General features: G+C 41.0%; 1 protein-coding gene across 1 annotated transcript; it reads left to right on the top strand.

The window, feature by feature from the left end:
* Positions 1-144: 144 nt before the first annotated feature.
* On the top strand, positions 145-21,768 carry setd3 (SET domain containing 3, actin histidine methyltransferase). The gene is made up of 13 exons (XM_069661963.1): positions 145-192; positions 3,785-3,909; positions 4,202-4,294; positions 4,406-4,554; positions 5,344-5,416; positions 5,540-5,796; positions 9,156-9,214; positions 9,570-9,684; positions 9,977-10,051; positions 10,140-10,306; positions 15,215-15,300; positions 15,510-15,670; positions 15,901-21,768. Exons 2-13 carry the CDS (start codon positions 3,804-3,806, stop codon positions 16,351-16,353), a joined length of 1,794 nt encoding a protein of 597 aa, XP_069518064.1. The 5' UTR covers positions 145-192; positions 3,785-3,803; the 3' UTR covers positions 16,354-21,768.
* The last annotated feature ends 1,190 nt before the right edge of the window (positions 21,769-22,958 follow it).

Here is a 22,958-nt window from a genome sequence, read left to right as displayed (position 1 = left end):
CGCTGGGAGGGCGGGCCGTTTCCACCAGTCGCTGTTATGCGCCACATGCGTACTGCTCAACAGCCAATCAGAACGCCATAATCTAGTGCTGTTTTTGTGGGTGTATCTCGATAGTCGTCCAATCAGAGGCGGCGCTGAGTCACGGTAGGTTTCAGTTCAGGAACTGAGGAACTGCTGCTGTCACTTATAAAGGTATGTCTGAAACCGAAAAAAACGTTTTTATAGTTCACTTTAAAAGTCCTGACCTGCCGTTCACAGTTATTCAATGTTAATGTGCGCATGTGCTGTACACGCGACTCTGTGTTAGCAGCCAAGGCTAGCTAGCCAGCCAATCCAGCAGATTAGCTCCCTGAAAACTCAGGCTGATCCTTTACCACTTGACAGCTTAGCAGCTAGCAGTTAGCTGCTAACTGCTAGCATGGTGGCGTTCAGTGGAGATGAATGAGCTGCTCTGGTCCAATAACGTCTCTGCTCGGATGGGCGTGTGTCCTCAGTGCTTGTAAGCTAATGCTAGCTGCTGGCCTACTGGGACCAGGACAGTGTGCTAATAACCCGGGGGGCTAACTGGTGGAACTGGTAGTTTGGTGTGCGCCCGTAGCTACAATGCCTTAATCAATGTCAACATTAAACCCGGAACACACTTGGCATAGGAAACATATAGAAACTGATTGTTTGTATGGTTCAGTGTGCTAACATGTGGCTACATGACAGAATGAAACAGAGGAACATCTGTGAAAAACAATGCTAACTGTCATTCCCCTGTGAACAGGTGGCGATTTGTGTCGGATGTTTGTGCTGCCCTGAAGATTCACCTGTCTTATTTTAGGCTAACTGTGCTCACTCAGGTCTGAACAGGAGCACACAGATGTGTGTAGATAAGCATGTTATAGGTTATTATGTTTTACACCTCACAATGAAAGCAGAGAAGGTTTAGAGTCACTGATTGAAAGCAAAATCTCAGCTAGACTGTACTGTGTTTAATCTGCACTGATATTTGTTATAAGAAATAATGACAGACTTGCTCATTGAGCAGGTTTTCATCCCCTTTCAGCTCATTGTTTCTGTTGCTCCTTTCCATCTCATGTCCACCAGCTGTTTTCATTGAAAGGTCTCATAAAGCAGTGTTACATGACCTGCTCAGCATCACAGCCACAGTTAGAGCCCAGCTGGTGAACTTAGAGGGTGAATATTGGATGATATTCACAAAGAGAGTGAATATTGGATGATATTCATCATGTGTTCACAAACAGGACTCTAAATGAATGTTAATGTTGCTGTGTGTCTGCTGATTCATGTATTGGACCAGTTGTTGTTTAATGTCTGGTTTTGGAGCACAGCTGCTGCTGGACGTCACTGAGCTGCCGCGAGACTGTCCAACACAACTCAATCAGAGATGTATGCACCCTCCTCTGTGTCTTCCTTTGCTCTGGTATACCGTGTCTGTGCGTGTGTGCGCGCATGTGTGTGTGTGTGTGTGTGTGTGTGTGTGTGTGTGTGTGTGAGTGAAGCAGCTGCAGAGGAAGCAGGGATCCACATTATCTGTGTTAAGGCCTGAAGGAGATTGAATTGTTGGTGTAAACTGGACGTTGACACTTGGTCTATTTAAAGGAGTGTGTGTGTGTGTGTGTGTGTGTGTGTGTGCTGGTGTGAAGCCTCAGGCCTAACACTCAGACTTACTGTGCATAATGAACCATCAGGCAGGCTCTGAGCTGTGTGTGATATCAGACAAGATATGATCCTGGTGATTATCCTGAGAACAGAACACACGGCCGGCTGAAGCTCTCAGGGACACACACTCTCAGGTGAGCTGTGTGAAAACATTATCAGAATATACTTTAGAAATACTTTATTTATCCCCGGGGGGATAAGTTATAAGTTTGGAGTCTCTTTTATTTCATGTCAGTGTATTTTTATGAACATTTCGTTGCCAGTTTCAGGTCTCGATCTTGGCCAAAATAAGCAGTTGCAGTCTCAGATAGTTGTGTAACAGTTATTTTTAGATGATTACTTCAGCCAAGTCAGTAAAACATCTCTGCTTCTTACTTCAGTGCTATCCAACCAGGTGAGCGATATTCCCTTCTAATGTCCAGATGTACAGGTTTGTGGTGCTCACAGTATGTTTTGTTTGAGAGTGACACATGCAGACTATAAGGAGTAATCAGGATGCTGTTTATGGGAGAAATTGTTGTTTAGTTCTGTTTCACCGCTGTGAGGATCACAGACGAAGCTCAATCAGCTCCGCTGTGGTCATCTACAATCTCAGAGACATCAGCTATAATGGTCCGGGTCGGTGGGTCGTGGTTAACTGGTGAGAGCGTACGATTTTATAAGGGTTAGGGTTAGAGTTAGGGTTAACCCTAACCCTAACCCTTTATATGAATCTGTTAATGTGACTTTACTGTGCTCATTCTGTACGCCACATCTACTTCCTGTCTGTCCTGCAGACACAGACGTGTCCTGTTTCTCCTGAGTGAAGGGTGTAATGATAGAGTGTCTATGCTGTTCAGACTGTGTTTGATTTTGGCTGTTGACTTTGACTTCAAACATGTGAACCTGATGAAAACGAGTTCACACATTATTTTTTGCATGCAAACACTGGGCTGTTCTTTCAAATGTCAATATGTTCACTGCCTGGCCCCAAAAAAGTCATCACATGGATTTAACTAAGCAAATAGTTTAGAGCCTTCCATTGGATAAATACTGCTGTGATTAACATGTTTCAGCTGGCAACAAGTTATCTAACCTGAACTGATGCAGCGAGGAGCTTCTCATTTCTTAAACAATCATGTCAGAAGACATATCCTGTGGTCGTGGAACGGATGTGACTCTGTCTCAGAGGGTGAAATTGTTGTCCTGCATCAAGCAAAGAAAACAACTGAGGAGATGCTGAAACTAAAACTGGGTTGAGAACTGTCTGGACAGAGGTGAACCATCACCTTCAAGGAAGTAATCTGGTCGGACAAAAACCTTGACTGATCGCGATTGGAGGTCACTTTAACGTTTGGTAAAATCAAACGATAAACAATCAACAGTAGAACTCACGGCCATGTTTAAGAGTGAAGGTAAGAGCACTGGAGGGATTGGGACTAAACAGTCGTGTAGCATTAAGAAAACCTCTCATCAGTGAGGCTTATCAGAAGAAAAGCTTCACTTTGCTCGGGAGCATAAAGATTGGACGCTGGACGGATGGGAAAAGGTCATGTGGTCTGATGAGTCCAGATTGACCCTGTTCCAGAGTGATGGGCGCAGCAGGGTAAGAAGAGAGGCGGATGAAGCACCCATCATGCCTAGTGCCTACCGAACAACCCTGTGGGGGCAGTGTTATGATTTGGGGTTGCTTCAGTTGGTCAGGTCGAGGTTCAGCAATGTTACGTGCCCAAAAACTGAGGTTGGCTGACTACCTGAATCACCAGGTTTTTCCATCAGTGGATTTTTCACAGAGTACAGACCTTCACCCCACTGAGCATCTTTGGGATGTGCTGGAGAAGACTTTACGCAGCGGCCTGACTCTCCCGTCATCAATACAAGATCTTGGCGAAAAATTAATGCAACTCTGGACAGAAATAAATGTTGTAACATTGCATAAACTTATCAAAACGATGCCACGGCGAATACATGCTGTAATCAAAGCTAAAGACGGTCCAACGAAATATAAGAGTGTGTGACCTTTTTTATGGCCAGGCAGTGTATATAAGTGTTACATCCCATTCGCACTGATGTAGATGATGTATATGTGATATATTCCAGTATGAGTCTCTAACAGTGTACTGGTGTGTCCTCTCAGCCAGTCGACCATCAGCATCATGGGAAAAAAGAGTCGAGTTAAGACTCAGAAGTCGAGTTCAGGAGGAGCGAGCGCCGTCGTTTCTCCCAAAGAGATGATGAACCTGATCTCTGAGCTGCTGCAGAGTATGTACACCTTTACACCTTCGCCTGCTTATTTAAGAGATACATATTTATCATCTAAATATAAGACCGTGGTTTATTCTAGAGACATAATGAACCTGATCTGGTACATGCTCTGGGTCTGACACTGTGTGTTATTGTACATCTAACATGTGATCTGACAGCGCACAGTCAGTCTGCTAAAACAAACCATTAAGCATTATAGAACATGTAATACTGATCATCTTCTCATAGGTTCGTATAGCTTTGTATATTGAAGTATTTGAGGTGCTTATGGTCATCATGTGTTTCCCAGAATGTAGCAGTGCAGCGCCCTCTGGTGGTAAAGAGTGGGAGGAGTATGTGCAGATCAGAGGCCTGGTGGAGAAGATCCGCAAGAAACAGAAGGGTGAGACTGTGAAGCCTGCAGAGATATGAGACATGCGATTTAATGTGAGAAACACTGATGATGATGATTATCACTGTGTGTGTGTGTGTGTGTGTGTGTGTGTGTGTGCAGGTCTATCGGTGGTGTTTGAGGGCAGCAGGGAGGATCAATTCTCTGAGCTGATGTCATGGGCTCAGGAGAACGGAGCGTCCTGTGACGGATTCTCAGTGTCAGACTTTGGATCAGAGGGATATGGACTGAAGGCCACCAGAGACATCAAGGTGTGATTACAATAACAGGACTATGTACCTCTATATGTGTTAGGGATGGGCATTTCCAGTAATTTCAATATTCGAGTAATCTAATAACGTCATGAACGAGTAATCGAGTACTCGTGAATTCATATATTTTTTTAACCGTTAAAAAAAATTCCATCGGACACGGACCTCATGGCCCAGAAATAGTCGGCTATATGCCTGTAAGAAAACTTTAACTAACACTTTAAAAGTAATGTAAATAAATAGCCAACAATGGAAAGCAAGTACAATTTCAAATGCATTTATTGAATAACCTTAACAGGCCCTTCAATTAATGTTGTTGTAATATTCTGTCACAGCGAAGCGGACTGTATGGACTTCTGTTCTGTGTTGCTTCACACGTAACTAAATCAACAGCCGAGTCATACATTCCAAGTTAAAATAAATATTTAATTTACTTAATGATGATGATAATAATAAAAATAGGCTTACCGAGCAAATCAATGCTTTCCTCATACATGTTTTCCACTCTCGTAGCTGTTGTCCGGCGTGATAGTGGCTTGTACTCCGGATCAACAAACGGCATCAGCTCACAGACGCCTTCTCCTTCCACAGCACTTAATGGGAGCTCTTGACCCCATCCCTAACATGTATGACTCTACCTCAGGACAGAGACTCCTGGTTCAGAGTCAGAGTGTTTCTTAATGTTTGAAACAGATTGACTCTGTAGGACACACCGTGTCAGGAGCTCCTGCTGCAGCTGGCTGATTTATATCACTGGTTTAATGATACTGTTTTTCTGTGTGTGTTTAGGCAGAGGAGCTGTTCCTGTGGATCCCCAGGAAGATGCTGATGACGGTAGAGTCAGCTCAGAGCTCAGTGCTGGGTAAGACCATGTGATCAGTATCAAACACAGGGTCAGAGAGGGAGCATGTAGAGCAGAGGACAAACAGGACCAGTCATTTAATGTAATATATGAGCACACAAAGTTCCTCCTCCTCCTCCTCAGGTCCTCTGTACAGTCAGGACAGGATCCTCCAGGCGATGGGGAATGTGACCCTGGCCTTCCACCTGCTGTGTGAGCGGTGTGACCCATCTTCATCATGGCTGCCGTACATCCGCAGTCTTCCCCAGGAGTACGACACTCCTCTGTACTTCCAGCAGGAGGAGGTGCAGCTGCTGCTGGGGACTCAGGCTGTACAGGACGTCCTGAGCCAGTACAAGAACACCGCACGGCAGTATGCATACTTCTACAAACTACTGCAGGTAGATACACACTGTACTCACACACACACACACACACACACACACACACACACACGTACTACACATGTACGTGCTGTAAATCCAGTCATTATTATCAATGAGCCAGTAAAAGAACACTTGTACGCCAGTACGCTGACTTCTATAAGCTACTGTAGGTACTGACATGCTGTACACACACTATACACACACTGTACACACACTGTACACACACATATAATACTCATAAAGATTAGTATAAATCAGATGTCAGATGATGGACCATCAGTCCTGTGAAAGAAAACGAGATGATTCCTGTTGAGATTATTTCCCATCATGCTCCTGGTGTACCTTTAAAAGAAGAAAAGTAAACCGCGGATCAGGAGCCGCTGTTGTCCCTGTGTGTGCACTGGATTCAGTTTACTGCTGTGACTCCTGTGAAGTCCTAATGTTAGCTGGGTTAGCATTACGAGCTAGGAGTCCCCTCCATATGTATCCTTTCGGTTAACTGCTTCCTGTTTGGTGCAGAGAGCGCTCCCATTGTTTATTTTCAGCCAATGGGAGCCAAGACTAAAGACTCCTGAAATATAAAACATGTTCAGTTCAGTCATGCATCTGAAACCCTGCACCATGACCAGCAGGGGGAGACATTGGGTCAGATATAGATATAAGTACAGAGTGTTTGATATGTATTTGAACTATGGATGATGGTCACTGATATCATATAAACTTGTCATCATGAAGTGTCTCTCAGTGATTTGCATTTATATCAGCTGTGTGTTAATTTATGGACAGATTCAGTTTGTCTTTAAATGATCACAGACGTGTTACAGAGACAGATAATGATGAAAATGTTATTTAACAGCTTGAACTGTAGATAGAGGGATTATAATCAATCAATATGATAATGAGTCATTATTAATGTGCAGCTGGCAGCAGAGATGCATCGCTTTGATCTCAGAGTCTTTATCAGAGACGCTCTGACAGGAAGTAGCTCTGTTAGTCTGAAGGAGGTCATGGACCACAGGCAGGAGCTGTACACTACTATACTGGAGGGAGATGTACAGTAGATGAGATGTAGGTGAGATGTAGGTGAGATGTGTGCAGAGCTACAGTAGAGACACTGCACAAAGCTGCAGTAGAGACACTGCGCAGAGCTACAGTAGAGACACTGCGCAGAACTACAGTAGAGAGAGACTGCGCAGAGCTACAGTAGAGAGAGACTGCGCAGAGCTACAGTAGAGACACTGTGCAGAGCTGCAGTAGAGAGAGACTGCACAGAGCTACAGTAGAGACACTGCGCAGAGCTGCAGTAGAGAGAGACTGCACAGAGCTACAGTAGAGACACTGCGCAGAACTACAGTAGAGAGAGACTGCGCAGAGCTACAGTAGAGACACTGCGCAGAGCTGCAGTAGAGAGAGACTGCGCAGAGCTACAGTAGAGACACTGTGCAGAGCTGCAGTAGAGACACTGCGCAGAGCTACAGTAGAGAGAGACTGCGCAGAGCTGCAGTAGAGACACTGCGCAGAGCTACAGTAGAGAGAGACTGCGCAGAGCTACAGTAGAGACACTGCGCAGAGCTGCAGTAGAGAGAGACTGCGCAGAGTTACAGTAGAGACACTGCGCAGAGCTGCAGTAGAGAGAGACTGCGCAGAGCTACAGTAGAGAGAGACTGCGCAGAGTTACAGTAGAGACACTGCGCAGAGCTACAGTAGAGAGACACTGCGCAGAGCTACAGTAGAGAGAGACTGCGCAGAGCTACAGTAGAGAGACACTGCGCAGAGCTACAGTAGAGAGACACTGCGCAGAGCTACAGTAGAGAGAGGGAGGGGATGTAGCGATCTCAGCAAATACAGCGGCTGCATGTAAAATCCAAACTGGACCAACTGGACTCTAGTCAGATGCGTGCACTTTACCAGTTTTGTCATAACCCTTTTCTGCATTGGATTGCAATATTGTTTTCTGTTGGAAATGAACTAAATTGAACTGAAAATGCAAAAGGTTGACTTGGATGAACCGCTTTAAGTTGTTGATTGTGGACTGGTTAAAAGGAATCCCGTACTGGACATTTGCACTTCCGGAAGGAACGTGTTCCTGTGGTCTTTGTTTTCCCTTTTGCAATGATAATACATTTAAATTGAAATTACTCTGTTGTGCTTAATTGTTTACTGAGTGTCTATTTTGCTGGTTGATTGTGTCGTGAATGAGCTTGTTTAACTTTCCCGTTTGTGGTGGTGACTGACTACAGGTGTTTATTGATCAGACTACAGAAATAGTGGACTCGCCGCTCGCTCGCTCGCCCAGTGAGGTAGTGGCGGGTAAACAACACGTAACACGTGACACTTCTCATCACTACGGTCCGCTGTAATCTCTCCGGGGAAAAGCCAACAACTTCTGACTCCTACTGACTGGCTGACGATTAAATAAATGTTTGCTAAACACTGAACAGGCTAACAAGCAGCTAAAGCAAGCACTGTATGCCTGCTACTTAGTGCTAAAAATATGTCAATACAATGATACTAGGATTTAACTCACCGAAAAGCTGGAGCTCAGACTTCTTTCACGGACAGAAAGTTCCATAAATCCCACAGAGAGATTATTTGTCCTCTAAAGGCTCCAACAACACAAACAGGTGAAGTTAAGCTCAGTGTCTGTGTTGACGTCTACAGACAGCCAGCAGGATCCACCTGTCACTCAAGTGACCCAGCCCCTATAATTTAAGGCTTAATATTATTATAACAGGGGTGTTATAAAAAAAATTAATCCCCCGTACAGTTATCTTGAACAATAAAATTAGCTATTTAGCTTAAAGTATTTTTTGTACCAGGCTGTAAACATGTTTATTTCTGTTGTAAAATTGGGACCATGGGGCACTGTTTAGCTCAGTTGGTAGAGCAGGCGCCCCATGTACAGAGGCTACAGTCCTCGTTGCACTTATTGCAGGTTCGACTCCCGATCTGCCGACCCATTTGATGCATGTCATCCCCCATTCTCTGCTCCCTACATTTCCTGTCTCACCTCGGTCCTATCTAATAAAGGCAAAAGGCCAAAAGAAAATGGGACCATGGAGACACACACACACACACACACACACACACACACACACACACTCACAGGGTTGCACGACTTCTGATTTTTTCAAGTGGACTCTTCCATCAATTTAGTCGACGTAACGTCGGCGCGTCATTGATGACGTGATCACATGCACACGCGTGCAAAAAAAACACAGGTCACTGTATGATACATGTCGAAGCACGGATTGATGTTAAAGCCACTGAAGCGATCCCACTGCCCGGAAGAAACCCACATGAATCAACAGATCAACATGCACACACACACATACTCATAATGAAACTCTCTCTGTGTTCCTCTTCTTCCTCAGACTAATCCTGCTGCCAGCAAACTGCCCCTAAAGGACAGTTTCACCTACGACGACTATAGGTCAGTCTGTGTGTGTGTGTGTTTAAATTGTTTATTGTTTATCCTCTACCTCAGTGGTTCCCAACCTTTTTTCCTTGGAGCCCCCCTTGTTTGTATCTAAGAAGACACACATACACCAAAACAATAAAGTGATTCATTCTAATTCTTTATTGGCACAAATTAACACCAATCAGCCTGTAGTTCTTTGTCGTTTTAGTTCATCAAAGTTACCTTTAGTTATATAATAAACCGACAGTTTACAAACCTGAATCCTGATGTAGTTATTTCAGCATCCTTTCAACCTGTCTATTGTCATTAAATCTCAGTGACATCTTTGGGTTGTGATTGGCTGTTTCTGATTGGTTGATGGTAACAGGTGGGCAGTGTCCTCGGTGATGACTCGTCAGAACCAGATCCCCACTGAGGATGGCAGCCGGATCACTCTGGCTCTCATCCCCCTGTGGGACATGTGCAACCACACTAACGGACTGGTGTGTGCTCAGTCACTCACTCACTCACAGAAACACGCACTCACACACACTCACACACACACACACACACACACACACACACACATTACGTAAATAGATGAATTCTGCCATCAATAGACGAAACAGGAATCAGGAATCACATTTGTTGTTAATTAATCTGAACATGATGGACTGTTGTTGGTCTGATGATGAAACAAACACACAGAGAGATATGAGTTAACATTAAAACACTAATTATAAAAAAAACATCAAAATAAGATAAAATGTGTATAAATGATGTGTCTTTGAACAGATCACCACAGGATATAACCTGGAGGATGATCGCTGTGAGTGTGTGGCTCTACAGGACTACAAGGAGAACGAACAGGTGAGGACACACACACACCTGTATACTGACTAGTTACAGATCAGGTGAGCAGGTGATGATGATGATGATGAATATATTTTTTCTGTAGATCTACATCTTCTACGGCACGAGATCGAACGCAGAGTTCGTGATCCACAGCGGCTTCTTCTTCCAGGAAAACGCTCACGACCGAGTAAAGATCAAACTGGGTGTCAGCAAGAGCGAGCGTCTGTACGCCATGAAGGCCGAGGTGCTCGCCCGTGCTGGGATACCTGCGTACGTACAAATATGCTTCTGTCATCACACCACCTATATCTCTTTACTGTACCTGCTTAGGTACAAATACACAACTGTTATCACACCTACTATATCTCTTTACTGTACCTGCGACGTACAAATATACAACTGTCATCACACCTCCTCTCTTTCTTTACTGTACCTGCTTACGTACAAATATACAACTGTCATCACACCTCCTATATCTCTTTACTGTACCTGCGTGATTACAAATATACAACTGTCATCACACCTCCTATATCTCTTTACTATACCTGCGTGATTACAAATATACAACTGTCATCACACCTCCTATATCTCTTTACTATACCTGCGTGATTACAAATATACAACTGTCATCACACCTCCTATATCTCTTTACTATACCTGCGTGATTACAAATATACAACTGTCATCACACCTCCTATATCTCTTTACTATACCTGCGTGATTACAAATATACAACTGTCATCACACCTCCTATATCTCTTTACTATACCTGCGTGATTACAAATATACTACTGTCATTACACCTCCTATCTCTCTTTACTGTACCTGCGTACGAGTCAGAGTGCCACAGTGTGGCTCTGATGTGGGTCACTGTGTGCCTTCAGGCTCACTCCCGCCCAGTATGATTTACCCCCCTCCCAGTACTTTCATCATTAACGTGTTTATCACTTTATCATTCGCCTCTTAATTGAACGCAGACTCTTTTAATCTCTTATTGATAACGCTCTGAATCTCTGCAGATAAATTAGATGAAGCAGTCGTGCATGTTTCTGTTACATAGACAGATCTGGTCAGTTCAAAGGAAACATGCTGACATGTTCAGCTCTCATCAGACTGTGAGGAAACCTCTGCTTTAACACAGAGCAGAGAGCAAACAGCACATTATACACAGTGTTTCTAGCAGACAGTATGTGCACAGAGAGATAATTGAATAAGAGCAGCAGGAGACTGATGTGTTTTTACAGTGTAATAATGTGACTGTGCTGCACATCATCACATCCATCAGTTCACTAAGAGAGGAGGAAGCAATCTCTCTGCTGAATGACCTCAGAGGGAGCTTACTATGTTATAGTGTTATGATGTTAGGATGTTATAATGTCTCTGTGATGTAATGTTATAGTGTTGGGATGTTACAATGTCTCTGTGATGTAATGTTATAGTCTTAGGATGTTAGAATGTTTCGGTAATGTAATGTTATAGTGTTAGGATGTTATGTCTCGGTGATGTAATTTTAGGATGTTGTAATGTCTCGGTGATGTAATGTCATAGTGTTATAATGTCTCGTGATGTAATGTTGTAGTGTAAGGATGTTATAATGTCTCGGTGATGTAATGTTAGGATGTTATAATGTCTCGGTGATGTAATGTTAGGATGTTAGAATGTCTCGGTGATGTAATGTTATAGTGTTAACATGTCTCGTGATGTAATGTTATAGTGTTAGGATGTTGTAATGTCTCGTGATGTAATGTTATAGTGTTAGAATGTCTCGGTGATGTAATGTTATAGTGTTAGGATGTTAGAATGTCTCGGTGATGTAATGTTATAGTGTTAACATGTCTCGTGATGTAATGTTATAGTGTTAGGATGTTATTATGTCTCTGTGATGTAATGTTATAGTGTTAGGATGTCTCTGTGATGTAATGTTATAGTGTTAGGATGTTAGAATGTCTCGTGATGTAATGTTATAGTGTTAGAATGTCTTGGTGATGTAATGTTATAGTGTTAGGATGTTATTATGTCTCTGTGATGTAATGTTATAGTGTTAGGATGTTATTATGTCTCTGTGATGTAATGTTATAGTGTTAGGATGTCTCGTTGATGTAATGTTATAGTGTTAGGATGTTATTATGTCTCTGTGATGTAATGTTATAGTGTTAGGATGTTATTATGTCTCTGTGATGTAATGTTATAGTGTTAGGATGTCTCGGTGATGTAATGTTATAGTGTTAGGATGTTATAATGTCTCTGTGATGTAATGTTATAGTGTTAGGATGTTATTATGTCTCTGTGATGTAATGTTATAGTGTTAGGATGTTATTATGTCTCTGTGATGTAATGTTATAGTGTTAGGATGTCTCGGTGATGTAATGTTATAGTGTTAGGATGTTATAATGTCTCTGTGATGTAATGTTATAGTGTTAGGATGTTATTATGTCTCTGTGATGTAATGTTATAGTGTTAGGATGTTATAATGTCTCTGTGATGTAATGTTATAGTGTTAGAATGTTATAATGTCTCGCTGATGTAATGTTATAGTGTTAGGATGTTATTATGTCTCGTGATGTAATGTTATAGTGTTAGAATGTTATAATGTCTCGCTGATGTAATGTTATAGTGTTAGGATGTTATTATGTCTCGTGATGTAATGTTATAGTGTTAGGATGTTAGAATGTCTCGCTGATGTAATGTTATAGTGTTAGAATGTCTCGTTGATGTAATGTTATAGTGTTAGGATGTTAGAATGTCTCGCTGATGTAATTTTATAGTGTTAGGATGTTATAATGTCTCGTTGATGTAATGTTATAGTGTTAGGATGTTATAATGTCTCTGTGATGTAATGTTATAGTGTTAGGATGTCTCGGTGATGTAATGTTATAGTGTTAGGATGTTATAATGTCTCTGTGATGTAATGTTATAGTGTTAGGATGTCTCGTGATGTAATGTTATAGTGTTAGGATGTTATAATGTCTCTGTGATGTAATGTTATAGTGTTAGAATGTCTCGGTGATGTAATTTTATAGTGTTAGGATGTTATAATGTCTCGTTGATGTAATGTTATAGTGTTAGGATGTTATTATGTCTCTGTGATGTAATGTTATAGTGTTAGGATGTCTCGTGATGTAATGTTATAGTGTTAGGATGTTATAATGTCTCTGTGATGTAATGTTATAGTGTTATGTCTCTGTGATGTAATGTTATAGTATTAGGATGTTATTATGTCTCTGTGATGTAATGTTATAGTGTTAGGATGTTATTATGTCTCTGTGATGTAATGTTATAGTGTTAGGATGTCTCGGTGATGTAATGTTATAGTGTTAGGATGTTATAATGTCTCTGTGATGTAATGTTATAGTGTTAGGATGTTATTATGTCTCTGTGATGTAATGTTATAGTGTTAGGATGTTATTATGTCTCTGTGATGTAATGTTATAGTGTTAGGATGTTATAATGTCTCTGTGATGTAATGTTATAGTGTTAGAATGTTATAATGTCTCGCTGATGTAATGTTATAGTGTTAGGATGTTATTATGTCTCGTGATGTAATGTTATAGTGTTAGAATGTTATAATGTCTCGCTGATGTAATGTTATAGTGTTAGGATGTTATTATGTCTCGTGATGTAATGTTATAGTGTTAGGATGTTAGAATGTCTCGCTGATGTAATGTTATAGTGTTAGAATGTTAGAATGTCTCGTTGATGTAATGTTATAGTGTTAGGATGTTAGAATGTCTCGCTGATGTAATTTTATAGTGTTAGGATGTTATAATGTCTCGTTGATGTAATGTTATAGTGTTAGGATGTTATTATGTCTCTGTGATGTAATGTTATAGTGTTAGGATGTCTCGGTGATGTAATGTTATAGTGTTAGGATGTTATAATGTCTCTGTGATGTAATGTTATAGTGTTAGGATGTCTCGTGATGTAATGTTATAGTGTTAGGATGTTATAATGTCTCTGTGATGTAATGTTATAGTGTTAGAATGTCTCGGTGATGTAATTTTATAGTGTTAGGATGTTATTATGTCTCGTGATGTAATGTTATAGTGTTAGAATGTTATAATGTCTCGCTGATGTAATGTTATAGTGTTAGGATGTTATTATGTCTCGTGATGTAATGTTATAGTGTTAGGATGTTAGAATGTCTCGCTGATGTAATGTTATAGTGTTAGAATGTTAGAATGTCTCGTTGATGTAATGTTATAGTGTTAGGATGTTAGAATGTCTCGCTGATGTAATTTTATAGTGTTAGGATGTTATAATGTCTCGTTGATGTAATGTTATAGTGTTAGGATGTTATTATGTCTCTGTGATGTAATGTTATAGTGTTAGGATGTCTCGGTGATGTAATGTTATAGTGTTAGGATGTTATAATGTCTCTGTGATGTAATGTTATAGTGTTAGGATGTCTCGTGATGTAATGTTATAGTGTTAGGATGTTATAATGTCTCTGTGATGTAATGTTATAGTGTTAGAATGTCTCGGTGATGTAATTTTATAGTGTTAGGATGTTATAATGTCTCGTTGATGTAATGTTATAGTGTTAGGATGTTATTATGTCTCTGTGATGTAATGTTATAGTGTTAGGATGTCTCGTGATGTAATGTTATAGTGTTAGGATGTTATAATGTCTCTGTGATGTAATGTTATAGTGTTATGTCTCTGTGATGTAATGTTATAGTATTAGGATGTCTCGGTGATGTAATGTTATAGTGTGAGGATGTTATTATGTCTCTGTGATGTAATGTTATAGTGTTAGGATGTCTCGGTGATGTAATGTTATAGTGTTAGGATGTTATTATGTCTCTGTGATGTATTGTTAGGATGTTAGGATGTTGTATGGTCATCATGTGGAGGATCTCAGAGTTTTATGCTCTCAGTCACTCAGCTGACTGTCAGACACACAGAGCAGTAGTACACCTGATAGATCCTCTCCACATGTTTCACCTGTTAAGAGTGAAAGTCAACAACATGTTAGTTTATAAACACACATGACGCATGTAAATATGAAAGTTAATATGTAATGAACATGAACACAGGTGAGTTTATCTCACTGTTCCTTTAACCTGTCTGAGGGGACCGCTCACACTGTTCACACATGCTCAGTGTGTTTCTTCATGTCACTGATATATTATTACTTATCGCCTGTGTGTGTGTGTGTGTGTGTGTGTGTGTTTTCAGGTCGTGTGTCTTTGCTCTGCACTGTAATGAACCTCCCATCTCTGCTCAGCTGCTTGCCTTCCTCAGAGTCTTCTGCATGACTGAGGGTGAGACACACACACACACACACAGTTCCAGGTCAGGTTATGTAGTAAACAAGTGTTTCTGACACTCTCTGACAGCATGAGACGCTCTAACACAGTCTAGTTTAACCCTCCTGTAGGTCCACATTATAACATCTCACCTCCTCATGGAGTGAGCCTCTCTCCCTGATGGTCCTCTGTGGTTTCTTTTGTAACTTTGTGTGTGGTTTCAGAGGAGCTGAAGGACTACCTTCTGGGAGACGGAGCCATCAATAAGATCTTCACTCTGGGAAACAGTGAGTTCCCCGTCAGCTGGGAGAACGAGATCAAGCTGTGGACGTTCCTGGAGAACCGAGCTGCTCTGCTGCTCAAGACCTACAAGACCACGTCAGAGGTTTGTCTCATGGACCCCGAGCTCTTGTTAAAGATGACAGAGGGGTTAAAAGTGTCTGTGGTTGCCATAGCAACTAGTTTTAGGACGGCTCGTCCTAACAAGTCTATAGTTTAAACCACCACCAAACAGCCTGATCGTTTATTTATTCAGACATCCAGAGGCATCCAGTTACATTCAGTATGTTCACCTCCGTCCCTCCTTCCCTCCTCCTCTCCCTCTCTGTTTTTCAGGAGGACCGCTCTCTGCTGGAGAAGCCCGACCTGTCCCTCCACTCCCGCGTGGCGATCCAGCTGCGCCTGGCGGAGAAGCAGATCCTGGAGAAGGCGTCGGGCAGTGGGCGAGCCAAACGGCTTCACTTTGAGAAGAAGCTGGAGGAGGACGCTCCGCTGCCTCGCTACGAGGAGAGTGACATCGCTCTGCTGGAGAACACTGATGCAGATTCAAAGCTCCCCATCATCCTGCGGAAGCTGGAGGAGGTGGAGGAGGGGCAAGAGATCCCTGAGGAGGAGCACGGCCTCCTGCTGAACGGTCAGGAAGCGTATGGGATGAAAGTGGAGGCTAACGGAGAGGCAGAGCAGGAGGAGGTCAGAGGAGACGTAGATCTGGACTCCATGGAGAAAGGCCAAAGGGAGGCGTCCGACCTGAGCGTCAGCCGGACTGAAGACAGAGAGAAGAGTGAATGATCGTCTCACTGCTGTTATTTATTTAGTCTCTGAAACACGTTTCTGACTCTTCATCAGCTTTACATGTCGTCGCTGCAGAACTGTTCAACACGCCGACCGTTAGAGCCTCCAACATGTGACATATATATGTATGTATATATATATATGTCTATATATATATTTATATATATAAATATATATATATAAATATATAAGCATCTATATTAAGTGATCTTCAGAATGGAAACATGTCAGGGTTACAGACAAGAGAGAGAGGGAGGGAGGTGTGAGGAGGCTACCTCCACAAACTGTCTCTGATGCAGTGTGTGTGTTAGTGTTTGTGTGTGAGCGTGTGCGTGTGCGCATGTGCGTGTGCGCATGTGCGTGTGCGTGCGTGTGCGTGCGTGTGCGTGCGCGTGCGCGTGCACGTGCACGTGCATGTGTGTGAGCTGACCCCGGACCAGCTCCTCTCTCTGTATGTTTAAAGCTTCATCAGGTGGTTCAGGCTGATGGAGCTGATGTGGTTCCCTGTGATGATGGAGACCGTCGCTCTGTATGAATGAGTTTATGTTCAGTGATGATCTCTGATGTTGAGAAGCCATATTCAGCATCGATGAATCATTTCTGTGTAAAATGAGGCTGATTAAACTTTTACTCCCTTTGTGTTAAACACACAGGAACAAACAGACTGACCGTGAACGCAGCACGGAGGGAAACATGGGACACTTCTTGACACTCTGGTGTAAAGAATGCAGCCATGAGTCTCCCCTGTTTAACCCCTGTCTCCCCTCATTACCTCACCCTTTATGTATTATAATGGACTCTAGAAACTCAGTGTTTCACTGAAAATATCTCAGCTGTATTCGGTCGTCCACATGTTCCAGTGTAACGCTCTGATGCTCAGTGAGAGAAGTAACCAGTCAGGTAACTTTAATCTGAAAATCTGCAGGAAGTCTGGTTGTGTTTGCAGCCAAGCAGCAGTAAAGTTGTGTGTGTCTTCATAAACAATGATCTGTGTGTGAAGTAACGGTCAGCCTGAGCTCTGATCAAAGATCAGGTTTAAGAGTTTGTACAGGAAGAGACGACAACATCAGACACACGACACTCTGTGACGGGGGACGTGAGGCTCCGCCCACACAGAAAGTACTGAGTTTAAAGGGTCCTGTATTATAGTGTGTGAGGTAAAGAGGTGAGGTGTGTGCGACAGCGGTGCAGGGACACACTTCTGTTTATGTTACTGTATGAGGATCATCCAAGTCCTATTCCCGGTCAGAGGTCAGTGGGGGCTGAAGAAAGGTTAAGTAGGACTCTCAAATCAGTCACCTCTCCTGTATAATTAAAGTGAATATTATAAAACCATTAAATTGCCACTGTGTTGGTATTCTGAACTGCTAGCAGTCACTCCTGCCTCTCGATGTAAAAGTACGGCAGCAGAAGAGGGACATTTATTCTGACCATGATCATGTTTACAACACATTATTAATGACATCACAACTGACAGAAGAATTGTCTCTTTGTTTAGCATTTATACACAGCAGAAGTCAGGAGGTGATTAGCCTAGCTGAGCATAAAGAACATGTAACCTGGTTGCTGAATCTATCAGTCTATCATCCATCCAGAGATCAGAAGTTATCATCAAAACATAAATCATCATCAAAACATAAAACATCATCACACAACACAAAACATCATCACAACATAAAACATCACGACATAAAGCATCATCACACGACATAAAACATCATCACGACATCATCACACGACATAAAACATCATCACAACATAAAACATCATCACGACATAAAACATCATCACAACATAAAACATCACACGACATAAAACATCATCACATGACATAAAACATCATCACGACATAAAATATCACAACATAAAACATCTTCACGACATAAAAAATCATCACAACATAAAACATCTTCACACGACATAAAACATCACACGACATAAAACATCTTCACGACATAAAACATCACACGACAAAACATCACAACATAAAACATCTTCACAACATAAAACATCATCACGACATAAAACATCACACGACATAAAACATCACAACATAAAACATCATCACGACATAAAACATCACAACATAAAACATCTTCACACGACATAAAACATCATCACGACATAAAACATCTTCACACGACATAAAACATCATCATGACATAAAACATCTTCACACGACATAAAACATCATCACAACATAAAACATCATCGCAACATAAAACATCATCACGACATAAAACATCACACGACATAAAACATCACAACATAAAACATCATCACGACATAAAACATCATCACAACATAAAACATCTTCACACGACATAAAACATCATCACGACATAAAACATCTTCACACGACATAAAACATCATCACAACATAAAACATCATCACACGACATAAAACATCATCACAACATAAAACATCATCACACGACATAAAACATCATCACACGACATAAAACATCATCACAACTAAAACATCACAACGTAAAACATCATCACACGACATAAAACATCATCACAACATAAAACATCATCACGACATAAAACATCATCACAACATAAAACATCTTCACACGACATAAAACATCATCACAACATAAAACATCTTCACACGACATAAAACATCATCACGACATAAATCATCTTCACACGACATAAAACATCATCACGACATAAATCATCACAACATAAAACATCATCACACGACATAAAACATCATCACAACATAAAACATCATCACACGACATAAAACATCATCACAACTAAAACATCATCACAACATAAAACATCATCACACGACATAAAACATCATCACACGACATAAAACATCATCACAACTAAAACATCACAACGTAAAACATCATCACACGACATAAAACATCATCACAACATAAAACATCATCACGACATAAAACATCATCACAACATAAAACATCTTCACACGACATAAAACATCATCACAACATAAAACATCTTCACACGACATAAAACATCATCACAACATAAAACATCTTCACACGACATAAAACATCATCACGACATAAATCATCACAACATAAAACATCATCACGACATAAATCATCACAACATAAAACATCATCACAACATAAAACATCATCACAACATAAAACATCTTCACACGACATAAAACATCATCACAACATAAAACATCTTCACACGACATAAAACATCACCACACAACATAAAACATTCATGTTTAATTCAACTTAAACTTAACTTCAACAGTGAACGTTTGACTTCATCACTCTTCGTAAACTTCACTGTTTCATGATCAGATGTAGTCTCATTCAGATACTCATGTTTTACAGTTACGTAGCTTAGCATAGTCTAACATAAAGCTAAGGAAGCATTATGCTAAACTAGGGTAATCCTAGCCTCCAGCTCTATACCGGACACAGAGACATGAGAGTGAAGGTTTAATGTTATATCTTGTTTAACCCGCGGACGAGTTTAAGATGTTAAAAACAAAATCTCTTAATGTCTGAAAAAAATTTCTCCTGATTAATTTTATCCTTTATCTGATTAATTGTATTCTTTATCTGATTAATTTTATCCTTTATGTGGCATTAACATTGAGAGTTTTATTTCAACATTAAGGGGGGAATTCACTAAGAATGAATTGGGGCCACTGATGATATTGAAGCGCAAACACGCCCATAAAGTTTTACAGATCTGTGCAGTTTGCTCTTGTTTTTTGTCTGATTGTGGAGAGAAGCTGTCTGCACCTCCATGCGGTGCTGCGCTCTCAGGCATTAACTGAGCTCCACACTGATGGAGCTCAACTCCATGCACAGATCGAAGATGAGCAGGGAGAGGAGGGGGCAACTCTTTGACAGTTTTTTGTAAAGTCCAGACTCAACCGGTGTTTACTAGTGTCGCTGTCTCCAATACAGCTTCTTTTTTAAAATGAGCTCACAACAGCAGCTCGCCCGTATAATCCCCATCCTGTGTAACGGCTCCATACGTGGAAAAAGTGTGCCCGTGTGTCGTGGTTGAGCCTCGCACAGTCCCGGACTGACTGATCTCCCAATTATAATAAGATGACAGAATATTATTAACAGAATGTTTTTACAGACAAATACATTTTTAATAACACAAAAGGTGAATTGTCATCATGATCACTGTAAACTCAGAGCGTGATAGCCCTTATAATAGGCTACTGCGCCGTTTGTAAATTAGGTGCTTTACAAACGAGGCTCATTTATGTAGAGAGGGGCCAAATTTGCCCCGAATGTCGTCATAACGACTCATTTAAATATGCGCAAACGGCACTGGAGCACAGACATGATGTGTGCTCTGCAGCGCACTTTGGGGTACATTCAACCCTCTGCATGTGTTTGGAGAATGAGGCGGAGTCTTTTTGTGTCATTTGACCAGGTCAAGCTGGTGCACAAGCTGAACAAGCCTTGAGTGAGTTTGGCCCTCAGACCTTACTGTCTAAATAAAATCTCCTGTCGTTGTCTTACAGGACTGATGCTCCTCCGTTTGATGAGTTTGATGTTTCCTGCTGTAGGAATGTGGGCTCACATCATCACAGCTTTAATTTCACATTTAAACAAAGTGTCCATCACCCGCACAGGAGGTGTAAGGAAGGAGGTGAAGGTGAACCCTGTCGTGTTGTCAGCTCACACCTGATGCAGGTGTGAAGGAAACATGGTCAGCGTGACCTTGAGGACATGACTAATTGCTGGATCGCTTTGTTTTTATCTCTCGTCTGTATGAGCGTAATCACAAATCTGTATTTTTATGCACCATGTGACGTTCAGTGTGTGTGCTGCTTTTCTACAGACACCTGTACCTGAGCGTGTGTGTGTGTGTGAGACCTCCGAGCTTGAACACATGTCCTGGTCCTCCTCGTCTCTGTATCTGCAGTCATTTGTGTTTCTGAGTGATGAAAAGGAAACTGATGACATTAAACTTCATCTCATTTCTCACCTTCTCTGTGTGTGTGTGTGTGTGTGTGTGTGTGTGTGTGTGTGTCCTGCAGAAACAGGAGGTCAGGCTGCTCCTGCTGCTCCTTTCTTTCCTGTCCACGGCCCTTTTACTGTAAAGCAGGAACATTTTGGTGAATCATTCATGTTGAAATTAAACACTTAAAAAACAGTTAAAATATACAGTACAATAAAATATTAAAAACAGAATATAATAAAACGAGACGCCGTTTTTGAAAGAAAAATATTTTGCTTTGCGTCGGCCGGGGTCCTGCTCACTTTTAGGGGTTCCATTCCGCAATGACAACCAGCTGACTATACACTATCCCGCTTATGACACTGCTTTTTACATATGAAATCAATAATTTGACACAATGTAATTATTTTGAAATTATTTCATTATCCTGTTCTTTTTTTTTTTTTCTCATTCTTCTTCCGTACATTTTTTTGACTGCTATACTACTTCTGCATACTTTGTGCTAGAGAAATTGTTCAACTATAAAAATGTTGTGCTTTTTAAGGACATAATGGGGTCTACTTTTCATATTTTTAGTTTGTATACTTTTTAAAATGTTCAGCTTTTTCTACTTTTTTTTTTTTTAACAAAGAAAACAGATGGGAAAAATCTTTAACTTCACTTCAACTCATTCAACTTTAAATTGCTACTGCTTCAGCATACTTTCACTCACAGACATTCATTCACAATTCTTTCGACTATTTAACTTGTATTCAACTTGTTGATATCTTTTACAGTTTTTGAATAATCACAGTTTACGTTTTAAGCAGTTTTTAGCCTTTTTCAGATTTTCACATTAGCGTGTATTGCGCTGAATGTTCGGGGCTAGAGTGAAGATTTAAAAATTAGAGTTTTTTTAATATTTCAAACTTCTTCCAAACAAATTGCTCCTCAGCCTACAATTTTCACTCCACACACATAATTTGAACCTCAAAATGAAGGAAATCTTCTCCTCTACAGCCGATAAAATTTGAAGCTAAACGGATTAACAGTTTTGGCGCTGAAAAACTCTCCATCTACGTAATGTTACATACATACAAATGCACACGGCGGAGGGTTAGCAAAACAGAGGAAGATTGACAGGACGCTAAATTTCTCAGCTTCGCGTCGCAGTTTATTTATTAATGTGGTTAAACATAAAACCTACCTTGAATGTTGCCAAAATCGCTATCTCTGCGTTTGAAAACAGTCCACCACAGTCCATGCCTTCTCTCCTTCATTTGATTGGCTGTGGGACAAAAGCCCCTCTCCTATGATTGGTTGTGGAATCAGTCGATCTCAGATCAGCACCCGCCTTTTTCACCAAATATCTCAGTGGAGGTGCGATTTGTGATTTGTAGTTGAAGGAAACAGAATCTGTGACTCGTGGGGAAGATTCGAGCAGTTGTAATTATCGATCTGTATTTGTGTTTTAAAGGAACACAAATCATTTCCTGAGAAATTATTTTACATACATTGAACATTCAGATTTGCAAATATTCAAATTTTGTCCACGACTTCACATTGTTTGATACAGGTGCACAAATATGTTTTGCACGAAGTATACTGCAACAATTGGAGCAAAAATGTGAGCGTGTCCGTTTTTTAATCTGTGACTTGTAAAATAGAATTTGTCCACTTGTAATTAA

Source organism: Semicossyphus pulcher, unplaced genomic scaffold, assembly GCF_022749685.1.
Source record: "Semicossyphus pulcher isolate SPU_LCO1_2020_fin unplaced genomic scaffold, fSemPul1.0.p SCAF_14, whole genome shotgun sequence".
Taxonomy (NCBI): domain Eukaryota; kingdom Metazoa; phylum Chordata; class Actinopteri; order Labriformes; family Labridae; genus Semicossyphus; species Semicossyphus pulcher.
The sequence above is the reverse complement of the archived record's forward strand: the minus strand, read 5'-3'. Positions and strand labels throughout refer to the sequence as shown.